Below are 21706 nucleotides of genomic sequence, written 5' to 3' on the forward strand. Positions count from 1 at the left end.
CTTCCCCCTGAGGCCCCTTCTCTCCTGCATCCAGATCCAGCTTCCCTGAGGGTGCCAGGTCTGGGGTGTGGAGTAGGGGCAGGATGGATGAACTAGCTGAGCACTCACTGCTCCCAGAAATATCCTGGTCTCCCTCTGCCTCTCTGGAATGGGATGATAGGAGAACACATCTCAGCAAAGTCATTCACAAAGTCCACTCCAGTGGGTTCTAACCTCTTCTGTGCTGTCCAATGCTGTAGCCTCTAGTCACATGTGGCTATTTAAATTTTAATTAGTTAAGTGGAAACAACCCAGATGTCCATCAACTGATGAACAAATAAACAAAATATGGTCTAACCTGACAATGGTTTATCATTAATTCATTGAAAGGAATGAAGTACTGATTCATGCTACAATAAGAATGAGCCCTGAAAAGAGTATGCTAAGTAAAAAAAAGAGAAAGCTACACAGAGAGAGAATGACATAGTGTATGATTCCATTGATATGAAATGTCCAGAATATACAAATCCATAAATACTGAGAGTAGGTTAGTGGTTGTCAGGGCCTGGGGGAAGGGGAGGAATGTCTGCTAATGGGTCTGGGGTTTCTTACTGGGATGATGAAAGTATTCTAGAATTAGATAATGGTGATGCTTGCACAACCTTGTGAATCTACTGAAAACCACTGAACTGTACACTTCAAGAGGGTGAATTTTATGGTATATGAATTAAATCTTAACAAAGCTGCTATAACAGTTTTTAACTAATTAAAATTAAATATTCGGTTCCTCAGTTGCACTAGCCACATTTCAAGTGCTCAATAGCCACATATATATGGCTGGTGGCTGCCATATTGGATAGTACAGAGATAACACTTTCAACATGGCAGAAAGTTCTGAAGGACAGAGCTAGGACTTGGCTAAATGTCTCTGAAAAATGATGAGATTCCATCTTATTTCAGACAACAGTAGTCCAGATGTCGCTCAGGGCAAACATGCTCTGGGATGCTAAAGGCGAACTTCTCATTTCCATCTTTTGAGACCAACCCTACTTTCCTCCCTGTTAGTACTAAGTGCTCATCTCTGGGCCTAGCAGAATTTGAGTGATTTTAAAACAGAGCAACAGAAGGCTCAGAATAAATCTTCACAACTTCCCACTCCCGTGCCAACCCACCATTCCAGGGTCTCTGCTGATCATGCCTACAGGCACACACTACTACCGTGGATTGGTGGAGCTGCTGGGCTCCCCAAGTCCTTTCAAAGCTGGTTGTCTGGAAATTCAAACATTTTTCCATAGGAAACATTATGATAAATTGTAGCTAGATTTCTGGGTCAGTCAGACACAATTCTATTTATCATACAAGTCTTCTATCCAAATACTCACATTTGCTTTTGTCCCTTCAGCATGTGGCAAGTTTAAGTGGTTATAACAGACAGGAATCAGTGGGCTGGCACAGAATCATAGCAAGCTCATGGAGTCTAAGGGTCATCTTGGGTCACAGGCTCGACTTTCCTGACTCTGAATAGAATTCTAGACTGTGCTATCAAACCAGATGAGGGCCATGGATGGTTTCTACTTTTCCCCTCACACTTTTCTCTATTACGCAAATTGTCTACAAAGGCAGGGATTATTGGTAGATTCAGAAGCAAAGGTTAGCAAGAACTCAGGTTTGGCAGGTGAGCAATGGGTAGGGGAGTGGCCTCTCCCACTTCTAAAGCTATGAAGAGTGAGGCCATCTCCAGCACGGCATTTCTCATCCCTTTCGGCCCGAAGGCTGTGCGGGTTATTCCCAGCACCCCCAATGCCCACCCCATACCATCACTGACCTGCTTTCGGAACTTCATCCAGGTACAGGTGATGGGCTGAGTGCCTGTCACTTTACCAAACAGCTCCACTGACTCTCCTGCGCGTACCTTCTGGTCGTCAGGGAACTGGATGATCTGAGGGGGCATTGCTGAGGGAGGACAGGGAGAAAGTGAGGAAGGCAGAAGGGTCTCAGGCATCCTGATCACATTTGAAGCCATTGTCCACAGTGGTCTGTTGGCTTCTCTCTTGGCTTCTGGAAACTTCAGGGTAAGACTGAGGGGCAGTGATCCTGCTGCAGGACATCCAAGTTCATGGACCTGCTAGGTTTGTTCACCTCTTCATTCTGATTCCCTCAGAAGTGACCCACACGACTTACATAGCATGATTCTCCATTCATGGGTTGTAGTGGAATTTGTGTCTTACCCTAATTTTTTGAATTGAGGTCCTAACTCACTTATGAATTAAGCAGCACCTTGCCTTCTAAACTCCAGGTACCCCTGGCTGGCAGGCTCGATTCAAGTCCTCAAGTGTCATCCAGTGGAAAACAGACAAGGGCTCCATATAACAAGGACACACAGAGCCGGGCACAAAAATAGCCCCGAGAGGGTCATGTACCCAAGGGTAGAGCAGAGGATGGACAGCAGGGCAGAATTCGCAGAAGGGGCAGGCAGGAGAGCTGCTAGTCCTGTATGATGCCGTCAACATGGGAGGCAGACGGAAAGACAAAGCTGTGGAAGGGGACCAGGAGCCAGGCTGTGCAGAGGCTCTCCACGAGCAAACTCAGCCTGAAAAATGCAGAGCTGGAACTGAGGGTAGGGATGGGGTTGCAGTGGGGTGTCTCCTGGGACCACATACCCAGGTGTCAGTCTAGCAAGGTAAAGGCAGAACCCCCATGGCAGATGACTTCTTTGACCCCAGATAGTGCCGTGGCCAATTACCTGCCTTCGGAGGTGTCTTGGGGGCAGGTTTCTTTTTCACAGTCGCATCACCTGAAACAAAGAAGTCCACAAGTTATTTCCTGTAGTTCTGTTTTTTCACAAAGCTCCTGATCCTAGGAAGATGCAGTCCTGTCCACTGGTCCCTCATCCAGGGAGGACTCTTACTTGAACATGTCTTTTCAGGCTGAGCACGGTGGCTTACACCTGTAATCTCAGCACTTTGGGAGGCCGAGGCAGGTGGATCACTAGAAGTCAGGAGTTTGAGACCAGCCTGGCCAGTGTGGTGAAACCCCATCTCTACTAAAAAGACAAAAAAATTAGCTGGGCATGGTGGTGTGCACACCTGTAATCCCAGCTACCCAGGAAGCTGAGGCAGGAGAATCGCTTGAACCTGGGAGGTGGAGGCTGCAGTGAGCAGAGATTGCACCACTGCACTCCAGCCTGGGTGACAGAGTGAGACTCTGTCTCAAAAAAAAGAAAAAAGAAAGTAAATGAATATGTCTTTTGAGAGATCACCTTGCCCTTTCACACAGACAACCTCACAGACAAAAAAGAATATCAGTTCTCAGGGACCTATGAAAGGGTCCCTGAAGCCTCCAATGAGATTAAAAACTCTCTAAAATGCTTGTGCTCCCATAGCCCTTTTCGAAGATGATAATGCCACACTCATTAACCACTCTCTCACCCTAACTTTCAGGAAACTCAGAAAGGAAATTATGTCATGTCAGATAAACCAACTAAAATTAGCCTTTGGTGTGGATCCAAGGGTCACAAGCTTCCTTTGGGTCACAGACTGTTGACTGGTGGCTTTCATTTTTTTAAAGTTTGTTGGATGGATGAATGGATGAATGAATAAATTGGCCTCCTCCCTTCTTACTCCTACTTCCTCCAAATAACTCAAATGAGAAAAATGACTCAAACAGAAAAGATATGCAGCACAAACCTATTCACTTGGCTAAATCACAATATAGTGCATGTGCAAAAACATCTTGAGCTGTCTTCATGGCTTGTTTCATATTTCTTCCGGGTCTTTGCTCAAAAGCCATCTAACCTATCTATCCAAATGAAATGAAAACCTACAGGCACACAAATACCTGTATGCGAATATTTGCAGTGGCCTTATTCATAATTGCCAAAAACTAGAAGGTATCCAAATGGATGAATCGTGGCATATTGATGCCACCAATAAAAAGGAAGAAACTACTGATACACAGAACATGGATGAAACTCAATGATTTCTCTTTTTCTTCTGCTCAGAGAAGCCAAATTCAAAAGGTTACATACTGTATGATTCCATTTATATGACATTCTAGAAAAGGCAGAACTATAGGAATGGAGAACAGATTAATGAATGGTTGCCAGAAGTAGGGTGGGGGAGGGGTGGGCTGCAAAGGGGCACTGGTGGTGACAGAACCAGATCTTGACCATGCTGGGAGTCACATGATGACATTAATTTATCAAGACTCAAGGAACTGTGCACTAAAGAGGGTGAAGTTCACTGCAGGGAAATTATACCTAAACATAAAAAATGAGGAAAAGCCACTTCATCAGTGAGATCTTCCCTAACCATCCCATACAAACGGCAGCCCTGCCCCCAGCACCCCTCATCCTTCTCATCTCGCTTTATGGTCCCCCCACCCCATAGCACTTATGACCATGTGAAAAACTATATCTTCACTTATTTATTTACTGTCTGCCCTTCTCCTCCTCCTAAACTGTGAGCTTTTTGAGGCCAGGGACTTTTTTGGTTCACTACTGTATATCAATGGGCCTGGCACACAATAATGATTTGTTGAATGAATGAGTGGGCTAATATTAACAATTATTCATCCAGATAGCTTCACCTCTGCAGATGAAGGGGAAGTGGTGTCATTGGCTTGGATATGGGTTGCCCTGTGACCACAGGCAAATTAGTAACTTGTGGAACTTGTGCATTTCCACTACGGGACGCGTGCTGCTGCCCACTGAATGCCCCAGGAGGACTGCGTGAGGCAGCGATCCCTGGCAGGGGTACACTGAGATCACCGAGCTGATGGCTGCCGGCTGTGTGATTAAGCCCAGGGTGAGGGCTTCCACCAAGTTCACTCTGGCTCATTGTCATCGTTGATCCATCCGTCCATCTCCAAAAAGTTACTCAGGGCCTGCTGTGTGCCAGGCAAATGCCAGTCAGTACACACGACTAACCTGGGTACTGAGGAGGAAACCAAACAATGTAAGAAATCAGACCTCAAGGTCTTAAATGTCAAGACATGTGGTCCACAGGAAAGAAGAAAGGCTTTTTTTTTCTTTTGCCATAAAGGACATTTATAGGATAACTGGCAACATCTGAATAAGGTCAATCAATTAGAGGGTAGTCTTGGATTAGTGTTAATTTCGTGTTTTGATCATCAAACTGTGGCTTTATAAGAGACTGTTCTTGTTTTTCGGAAATACACACTGAAGTATTTAGGTGTAGAGGGTATCCTGTGTGCAACTTACTTTCACACTGTTCATAGTATATACATATATATGTGTGTATATATACGTGTATATATGTGTGGAGAAGTAGAAGGAAGAGAGAAATGGAAAAAGAGAAGGAGAGAAAGAATATATGAAAAAGCAAGGCCAGGTGCGTTGGCTCACGCCTGTAATCCCAGCACTTTGGGAGGCTGAGGCGGGTGGATCACCTGAAGTCAGAAGTTTGAGACCAGCCTGACCAACATGGCAAAAACCCATTTCTACTAAAAATACAAAAATTAGCCAGGTGTGGTGGTGTGCGCCTGTAATCCCAGCTACTCAGGAGGCTGAGGCAGAAGAATTGCATGAACCCGGGAGGTAGAGGCTGCAATGAACTGAGATTGTGCCATCGCACTCCAGCCTGGGTGACACAGCGAGACTCCATCTCAAAAAAAAAAAAAAAAAAAAAAAAAAAAAAGCAAACATGGTAAAAATGTTAACCTTTGAGGAACCTAGATGAAGGGTATATACAATAATTTTTCATGCTATTTTTACAATTTTTTCTGTGAGTCTCAAATTATTTCAAGATAAAAGTTAAATAGAAAGTTATAAAAAAAAGATGTGTTATTCAGTCAACGTGATGTGGCTGTTTGAATGGAAAAAGAACACTGTTGGTGCAGGAGATGGTTAGTTAGAAGGCTAAAAGATAGGATGTAAGATGCACCTGAAGGCTAGGGAAGGTCTGAACTGGAGAAACGGGAGAACTCACAGGTCAGGAATAGACAGTGGCTCAGAGGTGCGAATCAGGGTGATGTCTGGTGGAGGCTGGCAGAGCACAGGGCTGATATTGGACAGCAGTGGTATGAGGATAGTGGGCACTCTGAATTAAAGAAAATTAAGGTGAGGCATAGTGGCTCAGCCTGTAATCCCAGCGCTTTGGGAGGCAGAGGTGGCAAGATCACTTGAGGCCAGGAGTTCGAGACTAACCTGGGCAACACGGCAAGACCCTGTCTCCGTAAAAAATAATAAAAACAGCCAGGTATGGTGGTGCCTGCCTGTAGTCTCAGTTACTTGGGAGGGATTGCTTGAGCCCAAGAGTTCGAGGTTACAGTAGCTATGATTTTGCCACTGCACTCCAGCCTGGGTGACAGAGAGAGGCCTTATCTCAGAAAAAAAAGAAAGAAAATTGAAAATTTGGTTCCTTGGTTGCACTAGTCACATTTCAAGCTCTCAATAGCCCTATGTGGTTAGTAGCTATCACATTGTGTTGACATAAGACATTTCTTTCATCACAGAGAGTTCTGTTAGACAGTGCTGGCCTCAAATGCTAAGCTCAAGCGCTAAGGCTTTTGTCCGGATTGAACAGCGAGTCCTCACTCAAACAGTAGTCAGGCTGGGCTAGAGGTCCCTGATAGGTCTTTCCAGCTCTTGGGGGACAGATCCAATTAGGAGGCTATTGCCATACCTTGGAAGGCACTGATCAAGATCCATGCAGAAAAGAAGATGCAAATGAGAGGCAGAGGAAAGTCAAAATAATTTAACGGGCTAAACAAGAAGGAGGTACACAGATGATTTTGAGATTTCTTGCATAGATACACATGGAAAGTCATATTGAAGAAATATAGAATTAGGAGTACAAGATTAATATTTCAGCTTCAATCTGTTTGTAGGTTAGAAGCCCAGGATCAGAATTCCAGAGGGAGGTTGGTAGAGACTGGAAGTGAAAGATTCCAGAATTAAAGAAGCCATTAGAATGGAAACCTTGAAGATGGGTCAGTTCTTTGGGGAAAGAGAATGCAATGAAAGAGGAGCGGAGGCCAGGGTTTGATCCCAGGTGTGTCCACAGTAAAGAAGCCGAGACACGGGAGAGGGCTGTGGAAGGACCCTGAGAGCAGAAGGAGCGTCGCCACAAGCAAGGGTAGAGGAGGACAGATGCTGGGAAGAGCACCAGGTGTGCCCAGCATGGAGTGAGAGATGGTGATGCTGGAGAGGCCAGGTTTCATGGGACAGCATGGTCCAAAGTCACCCCAGAGGAGATTCTTGAGCAAACAGTGGGGAGTGAAATAGTCAAGGATGCTGGAGGTGAAAGGACAAACAGAAGCAAGGAAACAAGAGGGAATATGAAGCTTAGGTTTCTTCTGAGGTGAGAGAAGAGAGAAGATGACAAGGTGGAAGGCAACGGTTAGGGCACAGTGGAGAGGGAGAGCTCGAAGACACTAGAGTGAAGAGCGTGGGGAGCCAAATCCTTTGGTGGGGGAGACCAGATGGGATATGGGATGCCTGTGACTGGCTGAGCCACAGAGGCCCTGCCCCTCTTTGTCCAGGACTGTTGGGAAGCGAGAAGCCCTCCAGGAAAGAAGGGAGGGCTTCTACCGGAGCCCAGATCTGATCTCTGGAGAGAGGAGGCCATCTGTTCAGAGGAGCTACGTGTAGGGCTGTTGTCATGGGCTGAATTGTGTCTCCCCAAATTCACATGTTGAAGCCCTAACCCGCGGTACCTCAGAATGTGACCATATTTAGAAATAGGGCCTTAAAAGAGGTAATTAAATTAAAACGAGGCCATTAGGGTGGGCCATAGTCCAATTTGGTGTCCTTATAAGAAGAGATTAGGAAGAAGGGGGGGGGGAGAGAGAGAGAGAGAGAGAGAGAGAGAAAGGAGCAAGAGAGAAAGAGGGAGGAAGGGAGAAGGAGGGAGGAGAGCGAGAGAGACCAGACAAACGCACACACAGAGAAAAGACCATGTGAGGACACAGGGGAAAGACTGCCATTTTCAAGCAGAAACCTCAATCTTGGACTTCTAGCCTCCAGAGCTGTGAGAATCCATTTCTGTGGTTAAGCCGCCCAGTCTGCCGTACTTTGTTAAGTCAGCCCTAGAAGACTAATATAGCTGTGGATGGGCATCATCAGTAGGGTGGGCACCAGAGGGTGTGAGAAGGAGGTTGACAACCCCTGGGGTGATGAGCTAGGAGCGCAGCATGAAATCAGGGGACTCCAAAGTCCTGCCCCATACTTGGTGGCTCTAGGTAAACCCATTTGACTGGAAGAGAAGCCCTAACTAATCTTTCAGTGTCATAGTTAAATAGGATTGAAGGCCAAATTTTTATGTTTGTTCTGTAAATTTGGAGCTACCATTGTTTGAATTGGTTAGCATTTGAAACTGGCTTGGTTCCTATCAGTAAAAACAATTTTGAGTGTTAACAATGTTTTATATCCTATTCTATACATATTTTATACGATCATCTGCTGAAATCCACTAATTGTGTGCTGGGCTTATAGGGGAAAGCACTGGGTTCTAAAACCCGGTTTCTCAGGGGGAGCATTTCACTTGGCTCTTATCCTAATCGAACACAGCAGGGAGCATCATAATGTTTCCATTTTATGAAAAAGGAGATGGCATCTCATAAAAGTCTGGTGACTTGCTGGGTTCATAAAACCTGATGTTCTGGAGCTGGAAATGGGACCTGAGCCTCCTGCCACCCAGGGTATGGAATAAATAAAATTTGTTGTAAAGAGTTAAGCTACATTGTAAAGAAAGTATAGCATATAGTGCATGTTCTTTTTTTCTTTTTCTTTCTTCTTTTTTTTTTTTTGACACAAGGCCTTGCTGTGTCACCCAGGATGAGTACAGTGGCATGATCACAGCTCACTGTAGCCTCAACCTGCTGGGCTAAAGTGATCCTCCCATCTCAGCACCCACTCAGCTAATTTTTTGTAGAGACTCTCTATGTTGCACAGACTGGTCTCAAACTCCTGAGCTCAAGTGAGCTCCCACTTCGGCCTCCCAAAGTGCTGGGATTACAGTTGTGAGCCACCATGCTCAGCCTCAGTGCATGTTCTAACATCAGCCCCTTCCCCCACTACCCCCCTCTCTGAAACAAACAGATCCCCAGAGGACTTCTCTGTCCTTTGGGACAAGTTTGGCCCTTTCAGCTATGTGGTACCCTGTTGGTCAGTTCAGCCTTACACTAACCTGAGAGCTCTCATGTGGCACCTGTACTTCTTCTCCCCAGTCCAGGTCCTCAGAAGAGGGGACATTCTGCTGGTCCAGATGCCTAAACTCGCAGTACTCCTTGGCTCACTAAGTAGTTTCCTCTCCTCTGGAGTCACTCTTATTATCTTATTATTCCTGTCAGCCCTTTGTCTCTCATCCTCTTCTCTGACACCCTAAACTTTGTGTACCAGCCAGTCAGAGAGGAACATCCTAGAAGGAAAATAAAACCCAACCACCTTTGCAAACTCCATGATGGCTGCTGGCCATGGGACAGGCAGGGAGGGCAGAGCATGCCCTACTCAGGCTGCTCCTCTGAGGAGGGGCTCAGCTACCTCCTTTAGGCAGTCAGCCCAGGCAGCACATCCTTCCTGGTAGAGCACTGCCCCGGGGTACTGTGCTCATCGCTGCCCTTTGAGCTCCTCTTTCCGTCCCCTATTCTCTTGCCTCCATTTCCCCTGAAGCCAGACCTCTCTCCTGAGCCCATACCAATACATCCAACTGCCTGACCAGCATCTCCCAGGGAGATGCCAAACACGTACTGCCAGCCCAACATGTGCAAAACCAAATCCAAGACCTTTTCCCCAAACCTGCTCCCTGTCCCCATTTCTCCCAAGGCCCCCTCCCTGCCCATATCCACTGACTAATGCCTGTTGTCTACACCAACTAATTACCTCCTCAGTCTGCCAATTTCTACCTTCCTACCATCAGCATTGTAGTCCCAACTGCATCACCTCCTAGGCTTCTGGTCCCCTGTCCCCCATCACATTTGTCACTCTGTGGCCAAAGTGATCTTTCTCAAATGCAAATATGATGTCACTTCACTGCCCGAACCTGTTCAGTGGCTGCTCACTGCCACTCTGGATCAAATTCAACTCATCTTACAAGGTCTTTGAGCTCTGTCCCTGGCTTTCATCCCCAACTTTCTTGCTTGCTTTCCCAAGAGGGAACAACTTTCATCACAACCTCAATACTCAATATCAGTGGTTCTCAAAATTTAGCCTACATTATGATTGCCTGGAAAATTTAATAAAAATATAGATTCTTGGCTTCCAGATGCTGGTGCTGCTACTGCTGCTGGTCTCTGCACCTTCCTTTGGGAAGTGCTGCTCTGTAATCTACATGGAAAGTCTTTCAGTTTCTGCAACACCAGGCTCTTGCCTTCACTCCTTTGCACATGCTGGGCCCTCTTCTCTTGGATGGCTCTTGCATATTCTTTGGGCAGGTCCCAGCTCATGCACCACTAATGCCCCACTGGGTTCATGGCCCTCTGAGGTAGCTCCATCACAGCATCCATCAGGCACTGCTATTTCAGAAACCTGTCCCCAGCATGGACACACCGTGGCAAGCTTCTGGGGACAGGGATAGGATCTACCTTCTGTATCTGCAGTGCCTAGCATAGTATCTGGCACATGCCTGATAAATGGCCATTAAAGGAATGAGTGAAAGCCTCAAGGATTTCTGTTAACCTGGGAATTCCCAAGGAACATTCTCCCCCAGCCCTGGGCACTGATGCTGAGAAATATAGCCCTGGGAGTTGGATTTTTATATAACTTTCTGTGAAAAGGATGTCTCTGCTGTCCCCTCTGGGATCAAAACTGCCAGGCGCTGAGCCTTCCACTCTAGATAGGAGATTGATATTAGAGGAAGTGAAATAGCCCAATAAAAACATGAATCAAAGCATTGGATCTGGAAGCCTCCTGGGAAACCTGGAGCAGGGGTGGGGAGGCCAGCCTCCTAATTGTCCAGGTAATCTGTTCCAGCTGACCCAAGCCCTAACCTAGTCCTGGGGAAAAAAAAGGAGGTCAGTAACCCACAGAAGTTTCCAGATGCTCAGGTCTGAAGGCACCTGAATGCCTTGCTCTCAAACCTGGAACATCGGCAGGGCAGAGAGACCAGAGTGAACATTTGCAAGATAGGTGCAGAGCCTCAAGGTGGGTCTCACAGTCAAAAGGTCTGAGATAATTGAAAGCAAAGGAGAATTAGGGAACCAGCGTTACCAGCCTTGGGTACAGGGAGGTCCCTGGATGTCTGCCTCTCTGGGGACATTTCCCTTTTTAGGTAGGTAGTTAAAAATAGACATCAAATCCTTCACAATTCCCAAAATCAGCATGAACTTTCTGCCAAAGGCTCCTGAAAAGGACTCTGGCTGGGTTGAGCATGGAGTGAGCACCCACGCCATGAGGCTGTATCAGAGCAGGGAGGAGGTGGGGGTACCTGAGGATGGAAGGCTGAGTCCTACCACACTGGCCCTGGGTGACCTGACCCACTCCCCCACTGCACAAGCTGGCCTCATCCAGTACATCCTTACAGATATGTGGAGGAATATTGGTCATTTTCTCAGAATTAACATCTCTGGGCAAATTTCTTGCTCACCTTCCTCAAAGCAAGGGCTGTCACACAAGAAGATTCCAAAGAAACACTGCTCCTCTGATTACATCCATTCCCAAACCCCCAGGACACAGAGCGTCAGGATGGTTGTGAAAGAGGTGTGCTGGGCCAGGGGTGCCAGCATTGCTTGGTGGGTACCCTCCACGTCCCCCCTCTGGCCAGTTCACTGGCTTATGGGAGACACTGGGAGAGTTGGGAGGAGTAGTGGTTGGAAGTCATAGGGTCACACACCTGTAGGTGGGAGTGTGCCAGGTAGGCACTATTCCTCCTCCCAGACCCACACTTTGGGAGTAACTGGGATTTGGTGCTAGCTTTCAGAAACATTCATGGAAATAGCCCAGCCTCTGTCCCAGGGCCCCACGTCTTTCACTGTCAGGCAAGTCTTGATGCCAAATCCCAACCTCTCTTCCAGCCTTTTGAATCCCATCAGGATTGAACATTCCCCATGACCTGCAGAGGAATGTTTAAAAAAAAAGATTTGATCCTGGGGAAATCTTGCATGGAAAATGGACAGTTTTTAATGTCCAGAGATGCTTTCAAATTGACACAACTTTCCATTTTAGAGGCAGACACATATGGGAGATCTAGGCAAAGATATCTGACAGTCTCATAATCTGGGATGTTCCAAAGTGACTGATGTCAGAGGTGAAGCTCAGGCCAAGGCCAGGCATAGGCTGCAAAGGGATGTTCCATTGGCATCATACCCAGTGACAGAACCACAGTGGAGGCAGGGACCCTTGGAGCATGGGAACTTATGAACTGGTTTGAAAAATCAAATATTTATTATAAACCTACTGAGGGACCAGCTACCGAAGTTTTGGAGATGCACAGGACCCAGTTTCTGTCTTCAAGGTGTAAAAGCCCCACATGGATGCCTATTTATGTCTCTTCTGAAAGACCATCAGCTTATACAGACTGCTAGGAGGAATTCCTAGAGTCTGGTATCAAACTGGCATCACCTCATGTGCATTTCCTAAGGCCACTTCTTAAGCCCCATCAATGCCTCCTTTACACAGCCAGCATGCTTGTCTCCCCTCACAAAAAATTCCCAAGAACTCCCCTGGCCATTTGGGCCCCCTCCAGCTGGGACACCCCTAAACCTGTATGCTTAAGGCCTCTTTCCCTCAAGACACTTTTGCTGCTGTGTGACCTAAACTATATTTGCTGTAGCTTTGGACTCCTTCACACTTCAGATGATATGAAGGAGAGTTATTAATCTCAACTGAACTGTGTCACTCAAAAGCTTTCCATCCAACGGGCTGATGCTGATGTCAGAGTTGGGAAAGGCCTGGGGTCAGCTGGAGAAACTCCCCATCTGACTAGCAAGGAAGCCCAAGTCCAGAGGAATGAAGGGCTTTGACCAAGGCCACATATTTAACTACTGGGAGAACCAAGACCTTCGTCTCCTGCTTTCTAGCTCATTGGCTTTCTTGCTGTGTCTTGTGCCTGAGTGTTGCCCCAGAACTGATCATAGTAAGTTGGCACCTGGAATCCAACAGGAGTATTTCTGTCTCCCCATGTCCTACTCAGCTTAGGTGGAAGAGTGTGGGGTGTTTCTCCCCTGGGCCTGTGAACTTCTTTCCTGTTCCATCTCCAAAGGGAGGAGAGGACCCACTCTGGGCTGGAGGAGTAGATGAAGTGTTTTAGGAGTGTTATTATTAAATATTCATCAACAGGAGAAAAAGATAGCCATAAAGAACATTATTAGAACAATTGACAATAAATGTAGCTATGAATCAATTAGACAACGGTATTGGTTCAATGTCAAATTTACTCTTTGATTTTGATTTCAATAATTGCATTGTAGTTATGTTCTTAGGACAACAGGATAGTTAGAAGTCAAGGGCATGATGTCTCCAATTTGGCCTAAAATGGTAGGTACCTATCTCTATCTAAATGAATAAATAAATGAATATATATTTATATATATATACATATATATATAATGATAAAACAGTGAAACAAAATGTAAACAATTGGTGACTCTAAATAAAGAGCATGCAAGAGTCCCTTGTAGTATTGTTGCAATGTTTCTGTAAATTTGAAATTATATCAAAATAGATATAAAAAATTCCCATCAAGAGGCACACAGCGAACAAACATTGAGAGGTCTCAAGGTCCAGGGAGGCAAGTTGGCTGCAGCTCTCCTTCTCCCAGCTTTAGTGGCGGCCAGACCTCTGCCAGCCCTGTCAGCTAGTCCCCACCTCCTGCCACCCCTGATGAGCCAGGGGACGTACTGCCCAGCCACGTGTGGACAGCACAGAGTACATCCTGAGACTGCGGCCAGGCCAGGGTGTAGTGGCCAGAATGCAGGTCAGGGTTGGCACCACAGTTCCACATCTTACTAGCTGTGAGACCCTGGACAGAGCAGTTTAGTTCTCTGAGGCACTGTTTTGCTCATCCCTAAAATGGGAACAGCTATTTATAGCGCAGTTGAGTGAGACTCGGCTGAAGTGACATAGATGGAGCTCCTAAGGTGCTCCCAGTACACAGGCACTCGGTAGACTCTGATTTTGTTCAGCCTGCAGCTGTCCTGAGACAGGTGCCCTCACAATCTTCACTCTAGCATCTGTGTGGCTCCTCCCTGTCTGCCTTCTCCCCAACTGATGTTATCATTTTCTCTCCAGCCAAACCACATAAACCACATTCCTCTCCTTCTCCTTAACCTGACCCCGTTTTCCTCATCCCGAAATCTTCCCAAGCTGCTCCCACCTCCCTCCTGCACTTGTGAGTCAGTGTCTGGCAGGTTAACTTGTACTTCTGTCCACTTTCTCTCACCCCGTCCTTGATTGGGTTGGGGTGGCTTTTCTCTCATGCTCCTCAGTGCTCAGCAGGGAGGGAGGTGTGCAGAAGAGGGACCTGGTCACTATCTGTTTGATGAGAAAATCACTCAGCCTCACCTCAGGAAAGATGAATTTCCCTCTTAGACTGGGTACTTCTCAGCCCTTGACACAGATGAACACACACACACACACACACACACACACACACACAGCCAGATCACTCATAGAATCAGAGGTGTCTGGGACTGGGGATGGCAAAGCCAAGAAAAAAAGGCAAGTTGCAGAGGTGTACAGACTGTGCAATTCCATCTCTGTGAGGCAAAAATCCAATTGATGTACTTGTGCATGTATATAAAAATGCATGGAAAAAAGTCACTGAGTATTTTTGGGGTGTGAGTAGAATTGGTAGATGAAAGAGGACTTTCATGATGTATATAGTATATTTCCATATTGTTTAAAATGGTTAAATAAGAATGTGTGCATATGTAATGTATATAATCAATAAACTAACAATTATCCTCCAAAGGGAGAAAAGAAAGGGTGCAAACCTAAAAGACATCTCCGGCCGGGCGCGGTGGCTCACGCCTGTAATCCCAGCACGTTGGGAGGCTGAGGTGGGCGGGTCACGAGGTCAAGAGATAGAGACCATCCTGGCCCACATGGCGAAACCCCGTCTCTACTAAAAATACAAAAATTAGCTGGGCGTGGTGGTGCACACCTGTAGTCCCAGCTGCCCGGCAGGCTGAGGCAGGAGAATCACTTGAAACCAGGAGGTGGAGGTTGCAGTGAGCCGAGATCGCGCCACTGCACTCCAGCCTGGTGACAGAGCGAGACTCCATCTCGAAACAAAAACAAAAACAAAAAAAACAAGACGTCTCCTTCACTTCCCATCTCTGGGCAGCTGCCTTCTCAGGAGCTTCTCAGGAGGCTCCAGAAACAAATCCCAGGGCATCTCTCAGGCCCCCAGGGTACAGGCTTCTGAAGGACAAGAGTGTACGGGTGCAAGCAGGTGGAGGGCAGCTAGAGCCAGCCTAGCACCGCTCTCAGTGTTGGGGTAGCAGGTTTGGAATGACGGGGATTGGGGGGTGGGCCAGCAAAGGGGTACAAAGCGGCCATGACTTTGGAGTGTGTGGAGACAAACACTCCCATTCTTTCAGGGGCAAGATGTCTGAAATTCCAACATGGGGGCTCTGCACACAGACTGAAATCCAAGTGGCATCTACTGGAGTTAATCCAGTCATGAATGTGTGTTTTCTGCAGAGATGAAGCACTTGCTACCAGTCTGCTTCTCCCCCACTAACTCGGACTGAGCTTCATTCCCTGCTTCCAGTCTCTCCACCACAGGGTACCTTGTTCTGCTCTCTGGGCAACACGATACTCTGAGGATGTTGATGCGAGGGTCCCTGAGGCGGTTCCACACTTAACAGAGGCAGCAGGGGAGACCCCCTTCTGCTTCTCAAGACCCACAGTGTGGGCACCAGTTTTCTCCCTGGAACAGCTGGTTTCCAGCTTGACTGCACTTGGGGTGACCTGGAGCTTGAACAAATACTGAGGCCTGGCACCCACCCCTGAGATTCTGATGTAATTGGTCTGGGGGCAGGGGAAGCCTGCACGGCAGGGGTTTAAAAGCTCCCCAGGTGAATATAACATGCAGCCAGGGGTGTGAGCCGCTGCTCCAGACTTGGACAGTGACAACTTGCATGGGGTTTCCACAGCCTTCTGTTCTCAGGGCAGAGAGCCCAGCTCCTGCTCTGCTCATCGTCTCAAGCTTGTTTTCCTCCTCCACAGCTCGGCTCTGACCCCATCTCACCTCCTCAGGGGCTCACTGGAGTGGGTGTGCTGGAGCTGAGGGCTGGAGGCTGCCCACCAGATCAATACCTGCACTGTAGCTTCTGCACCCAGGAGTGGGGGACAGCCATGCCATAGCTCCAATTCACAGCCCCTGGAGCCCTTCCTACATTCTCTATCTCTTCTGCTCACGGTTTTCCATACCAAGTATAGCACGGGTCCAAAGAATATTTTTGGAAGATAAAATTATTAACCCATTCTCACTAGATTTTTCTTGGTATTATGTATGCATTTCCGACAACTTATTAAATGTCCATGCTTGATATTCTCAGGCTATCTACCTCGGTTAAGTACCAATGAGAAATTAATTCCAATTTCTCTGCCCCAACATACTGAAGGCTGAGTTCCCCCGACAGCCTGGCTGCGGTATGTTCGAGGAACCCAGGTTCATCATTAGGAAGGTAAGAATAAAACAAAGTCACAAAACACTGCGTTGTAATGGAAAAAGATTGTAGTCTGAGTTAATCAGGCTCAATTACTTTCTTCTATCAGTATGGGCAATTAGGAGCTTATCTTGTTTTTTGTTTGTTTGTTTTAAAACACAGCATGGGCCCGGCACGGTAGCTCACGCTTGTAATCCCAGCACTTTGGGAGGCGGAGGCGGGCGGATCACGAGGTCAGGAGATCGAGACTAGGGTGAAACCCCGTCTCTACTAAAAATACAAAAAAATTAGCCGGGTGTGGTGGCGGGCGCCTGTAGTCACAGCTACTTGGAGAGGCTGAGGCAGGAGAATGGCATGAACCTGGGAGGCAGAGCTTGCAGTGGGCCGAGATTGCGCCACTGCACTCCAGCCTGGGCGACAGAGCGAGACTCCGTCTCAAAAAAAAAAAAAAAAAAAAAAAAAAACAAACAAAAAAAAAAACACAGCATGTGCTGGGGATGTTCAAGCAACTTTGCACCCTCTGTTGAAATTGTAGGTTTCAAAGGATAGTTCTGCTGTCAAAGTTAGATTAAAAATTATAAGGGAAGCCAGGGTGACATTGTGACTTTTGAAGCACTTCTGCCTTTATAGCCCCCTCCTCCACCAAAAAAAAGGACATAGATTTAATGTAAAAAAGTACATTAATTTAATAGATTTAATTATATATCAAGTATTATATTTGAATTATGTAAATTACACTTTATAACTGCATGGGTATAAAGATGAATATATTCATATTGTGAATTAAAACATTGTCTTTGACTTAAAAGTTCACTTTTTTCTTCTAATTTTATAAGATATTACAGCATTTGGCAGGCCTGTAAAAGCACTGTGGACCCTACGCATGGTGCCTAATGGATGTGTGGGCTATGGAGAAGCTGAGATCCAAAAAGAGGGAGGTAGCTGCCTATGGTCATGGAGAGGCTCCTTTCTCTCTTGGCTTTTTCTACCACACTGCGATTCGATTCTAAGAGAAACTGGGAAGGGCCTTCCATGAGCAAGGCGCAGCATGTGTCATTCTGAAAGGTAATCACTTGAACAGACCCTGTACAATGGAGGAGGGAGGATGAGACCCAGACACACCTCCGTGACATTGGGAAGGAGGTAGTGGAGGAGCCAGGTGCTGACACTGTGGGAGCTGAGGTGAGGAAGAACTCAGGGATGAGGGACTTTTCAGAGGAGTTTGGCAGAAAGGTGTCTCATGGAGAGAGGTGCCAGAGAAGGCATGAAGGAAGGAACTTGGGGGCTGTGTAGTGCGCAGTGAAGAGCTCAGTTTGGCCTGAGTATAAAATAGAAGTAAAGGAGCTGGGGGCAGCACCGGGAAAGACAGGCAGGGAGCAGGCCACATGTGGGACCACGTGTGCACATGTGAGCTAGGTATGTCCTGGGCATTAACATGTGGAGCTTTGCTTGTGGGTTTTGCAGGCTCTGGGGGCCACTACATATTTCAACCAGGAGTGATGAGATCAGAGTTACAATCCAGAAAGAGCCCCTGGGAGGGCAGGGTCAGCTGGGGAGAAATTAGGAGGAGCTCTCCTAGAGCCTTGGTGGGAAGTGAAAGGGCATGAAGGAGGTTGGGTGAGGGAGGTGGACAGGAGCTCAAACAAGATGTGCAACACCACCCAGGCTGGAGACAGGCTGGGAAGAGCACTGGGATGGGGTGAGAAAAGGCCACTGGCTCTGTTACTGGGAGTTCACTGGGCACTTCGGGGTGTGGGCAGACATCAGACTTTCAGGAATTCAGGCAAGAGTGAGTGACCAGGAAGTGGGGGCTCTGAGGCTGCCCTCAGTCCCTGCGGTGCCTGCCCCTGCCTCTGCCTGGTGAAGCTGGGCGAGTACTCACTCTCAGTTCCTAGCACGGGAGGAAGAGAGCTCTTGGGCCTCCGGGATTTCATCTCTGGGGCCTTGGTGTTCTCACTGGCCGGAGCATCTGGAACGAAACAGGTAACAATAAACATTAGCAGCTGCTGAGGAAATGAGCAGAGGGGGTCTCTTGGTCAAAATCCCACCTCAACCAAACTCCTCCCCCAACTCTGAGGGCCCTTTGTGCCCACTGGGCAGAACAGTGCCTGCGTCCAGGCAACCTCTTTCACCCTCCATGACAGCATCAAAGAAGGACCGTCCACTACCCTGGGCCTGATTAATCCAGTGGGGACAGCACCGTCACCTTGGCAAGATGAGCGCACAGGCTTCCCTGGGAGCTTGGGATGCTCCCCTGGAATGCCATTGCTGGCAGAGTCACCCCTTGTTCACCTCCCCTGGCTTTCTCCTCCATCAGGCCTTGTCTCCCTCATGCTAGACATCCTGGGTCTCCTCTCCAACAAGGGTAGGAGGGGACAGGGTCCCTGCCCTTGGGCTCATGGACTAGAGGTGGCGCACAGCCTCTGATTTCTCTTTCTTCTGCAGACCAAACTTTGCAGTGACAAACCAAACAGAGGCCTCTGAGCATGCAGCCAGCATGGCTCCCACCTCTGAGATGGGGTTTAGGCCCCACTGTGGGGCTTCTGCCAGGCCTCCCCCAACAGGCCCAGTGAAGCTGGGCACAGCTGCCTGCTGGGCGGACCTAAAGATGCCGGGCGGTGCCTGCCCTCAGGCTCTGCTCCACCCTCCCCCTGCCAGAGGAAACCCTCCCTCATGGAGGGCAAGCAGGGCAACATCACTTGGCTGGGCTGGGCTGAGTGGAAAGGCCCTCGCTGGCCCCCAGGACACTGTGGGGAAACCATCCAGGAACTGGGATAAGGAGGAGCTGGTTGAGTGCCTATCACTGGGCCCCAGCACTTTCACTGGCCTTCCTTTCCCCACAAGGAGCACTCTTTGGGGATGGCGCTGAGAGAGTCTCCCCCTTGGAGCCCCCTCCCTCGGCATCCTTTTCCTGCTACTGAGGAAAGGAAGCTCAGTGGGGGTGGGGAGTGGGTGGGGGGGACTTTCCAGCAGAGGCTCCACCACATTCCTGAGGCTTGGCTGGGGAGGAAGAGCCCTCTCATGGTCCGCCTCCAGGACTGGCAGTCAGGCTGATCTTGCCTAGACTGGGCTCCTGGGGCTCTGAGGGGTGGGCACAGGGAGCAGAACTGGGGGCTGGGGACATCTTTCTCCCAGCAAGTGGACTCTGAGCTGCCTCTGGATGCATTTCTTCTTCTGGGAGGCATTTAGGCCCCTCGCCTTCTCCAGAACATGGATCTGCCTGCATGAGTCCCTCTGCTCATTATCACCCTGATAGGCTTCCTTCCCAACCTAGCGCCTGCCTCCTCTCTGTTATGGGTAATCCAGGGAGGAGGCCCTGTGTGGGTATTGCAGGCTCATGGCAGCTCAGAAGCAGACAGGCCTCCGGGGGCTGTGGGGGCAATCCCCCACCAAAGACAGCCGAAAGCCCTGCATGCACCATTGTGGGCCTTAAGTAGGACTACCTAGTAGTACGTGATGGGGTGTGGGTGGGAGCAGACAGCCAAAGCAACCCTTTCAAGTAGCACTTGACACCAAAACACTCCCTTGCCTCCACTCCCCACTGCAAGCTGGACTCCTGCCACCTTCCATACGAGCAAAGGAGGCCCAGATGGCACATCAGGGGTCCCTGCTATCTGGAGTGGACACTCTCAACCTCCTCAGGAGGCTGCTGCCTGTAACCCAGCACGCCAGTTCCATGGGGACACAGAGAAACAGAAAGCCATGGGGCAGGGATGATTTCATTTTCTTACACTGGACATTTTCCCCAAGGATCGTGGTCATTCTCAGCTACAGAAAATCCTCTGGACATAGTTATTTGTCAGCCTCGGTGGATCTCAGCCTCAGTTGTATGTTAGAAGCACCTGTGCCAGTGTAGCACACCCCACAGGTCCTGGTTTCATTGGTCTGGGTTGGGGTCTGGGCACGATATGACCCAGAAGCTCCATGGATGACTGACATTTGGCCAACAGAAAACTCCTCATCTGTCCTCAAGCACAGGGAGTGCACAGGGAATGGCTCCAGGACATTCCAAGAGGCAGAAAAACCTGGCAGTGCCTCCCCTTAATATTTGGGGATGAGGGTGCCATAAAGCAGGGGCATGGAGTCAGTCTAAGCTTTCCTTGTCCGGCCTCTCCTTTCTTCCCTTCCTTGAAGGCCAGCATTTGCAACACTTACCAAGGACAATGTAAAGAAGGTGTACCCAGTAATTGTTTTGTTTGTTTGGCCCCTTGTTTTTTTTTGAAATGGAATCTCACTCTGTCACCCAGGCTGGAGTACAGTGACATGATCTTGGCTCACTGCAACCTCTGCCTCCCGGGTTCAAGTGATTCTCGTGCCTCAGCCTCCTGAGTAGCCTCCTGAGTACACACCCGACTAATTTTTCATATTTTCAGTAGAGATGGGTTTTCGCCATGTTGGCCAGGCTGGTCTTGAACTCCTGGCCTCAGGTGATCTGCCTCCTTCGGCCTCCCAAAGTGCTGGGATTACTGGCGTGAGCCACCGTGCCCGGCCCTTCTTAAGGAAGAGGAGTACAGGGCAGAGTATGTATGCAGTTCTGCACTCCTTGGCTTCAGCACTCATTCTCCTGGTGAGTCTTGGAGCATACAGGAGGGAGAAGAAGAAGGATCAGGTTTGCTTTTTTAACTGAGGAGTAAGCTGAGGCACAAGAAAGCAAAGTATAAGAGGCCCAGTTTTCCTGGGCTCCTGAAAGGACGCAGGTACTGAGACTCCTTTTGTCCTCATGGGGTTGTGTTGGGCTTTACTTCCAAGCATCACCACAGTAGAAGCCAAGAGAGGACAGCTCTAGCTTTGGCTTTGTCATCAGCAATCTTGGGAACTTGGGCAAATAATTTAAACTGTCCCATGTCTCTGTTTCCACATCTGTACAAGGGAATCACTTATTTTCTCTACCTCATGGTGTTTCGAAGCCCAAAGGAGAGAACACATGCAGCAGTGTTTTGGAAAGCAGGAAATGATCGTTTATCAGCCTGGCATGATGGCTCACACCTGTAATCCCAAGACTTTGGGAGGCCAAGGCAGTCGGATCACTTGGACCCAGAAGTTCAAGACCAGCCTGGGCAACATGGTGAAACCCTGTCTCTACAAAATTTACAAAAATTAGCTGGGCACTGTGGCATGTGCTTGTAGTCCCAGCTGCTTTGGAGGCTGAGGTGGG

At 48.3% G+C, this 21706-nt stretch overlaps 1 protein-coding gene across 2 annotated transcripts in view; it reads right to left on the reverse strand.

The window, feature by feature from the left end:
* The window catches only part of MYLK (myosin light chain kinase), a 279682-nt gene that overhangs the window by 52428 nt on the left and 205548 nt on the right, over nt 1-21706 (reverse strand). For both annotated transcript variants that reach the window (XM_055258971.2, XM_063630182.1), the window contains 3 exons: nt 18434-18520; nt 2723-2773; nt 1805-1932 (listed from right to left, as the gene is read on the reverse strand). In XM_055258971.2, the coding sequence (XP_055114946.2) occupies nt 1805-1932; nt 2723-2773; nt 18434-18520 (266 nt within the window). The remainder of the gene's footprint in view (nt 1-1804; nt 1933-2722; nt 2774-18433; nt 18521-21706) is intronic.

Source organism: Symphalangus syndactylus, chromosome 21 (genome assembly GCF_028878055.3).
Source record: "Symphalangus syndactylus isolate Jambi chromosome 21, NHGRI_mSymSyn1-v2.1_pri, whole genome shotgun sequence".
In the NCBI taxonomy this organism is placed as follows: domain Eukaryota; kingdom Metazoa; phylum Chordata; class Mammalia; order Primates; family Hylobatidae; genus Symphalangus; species Symphalangus syndactylus.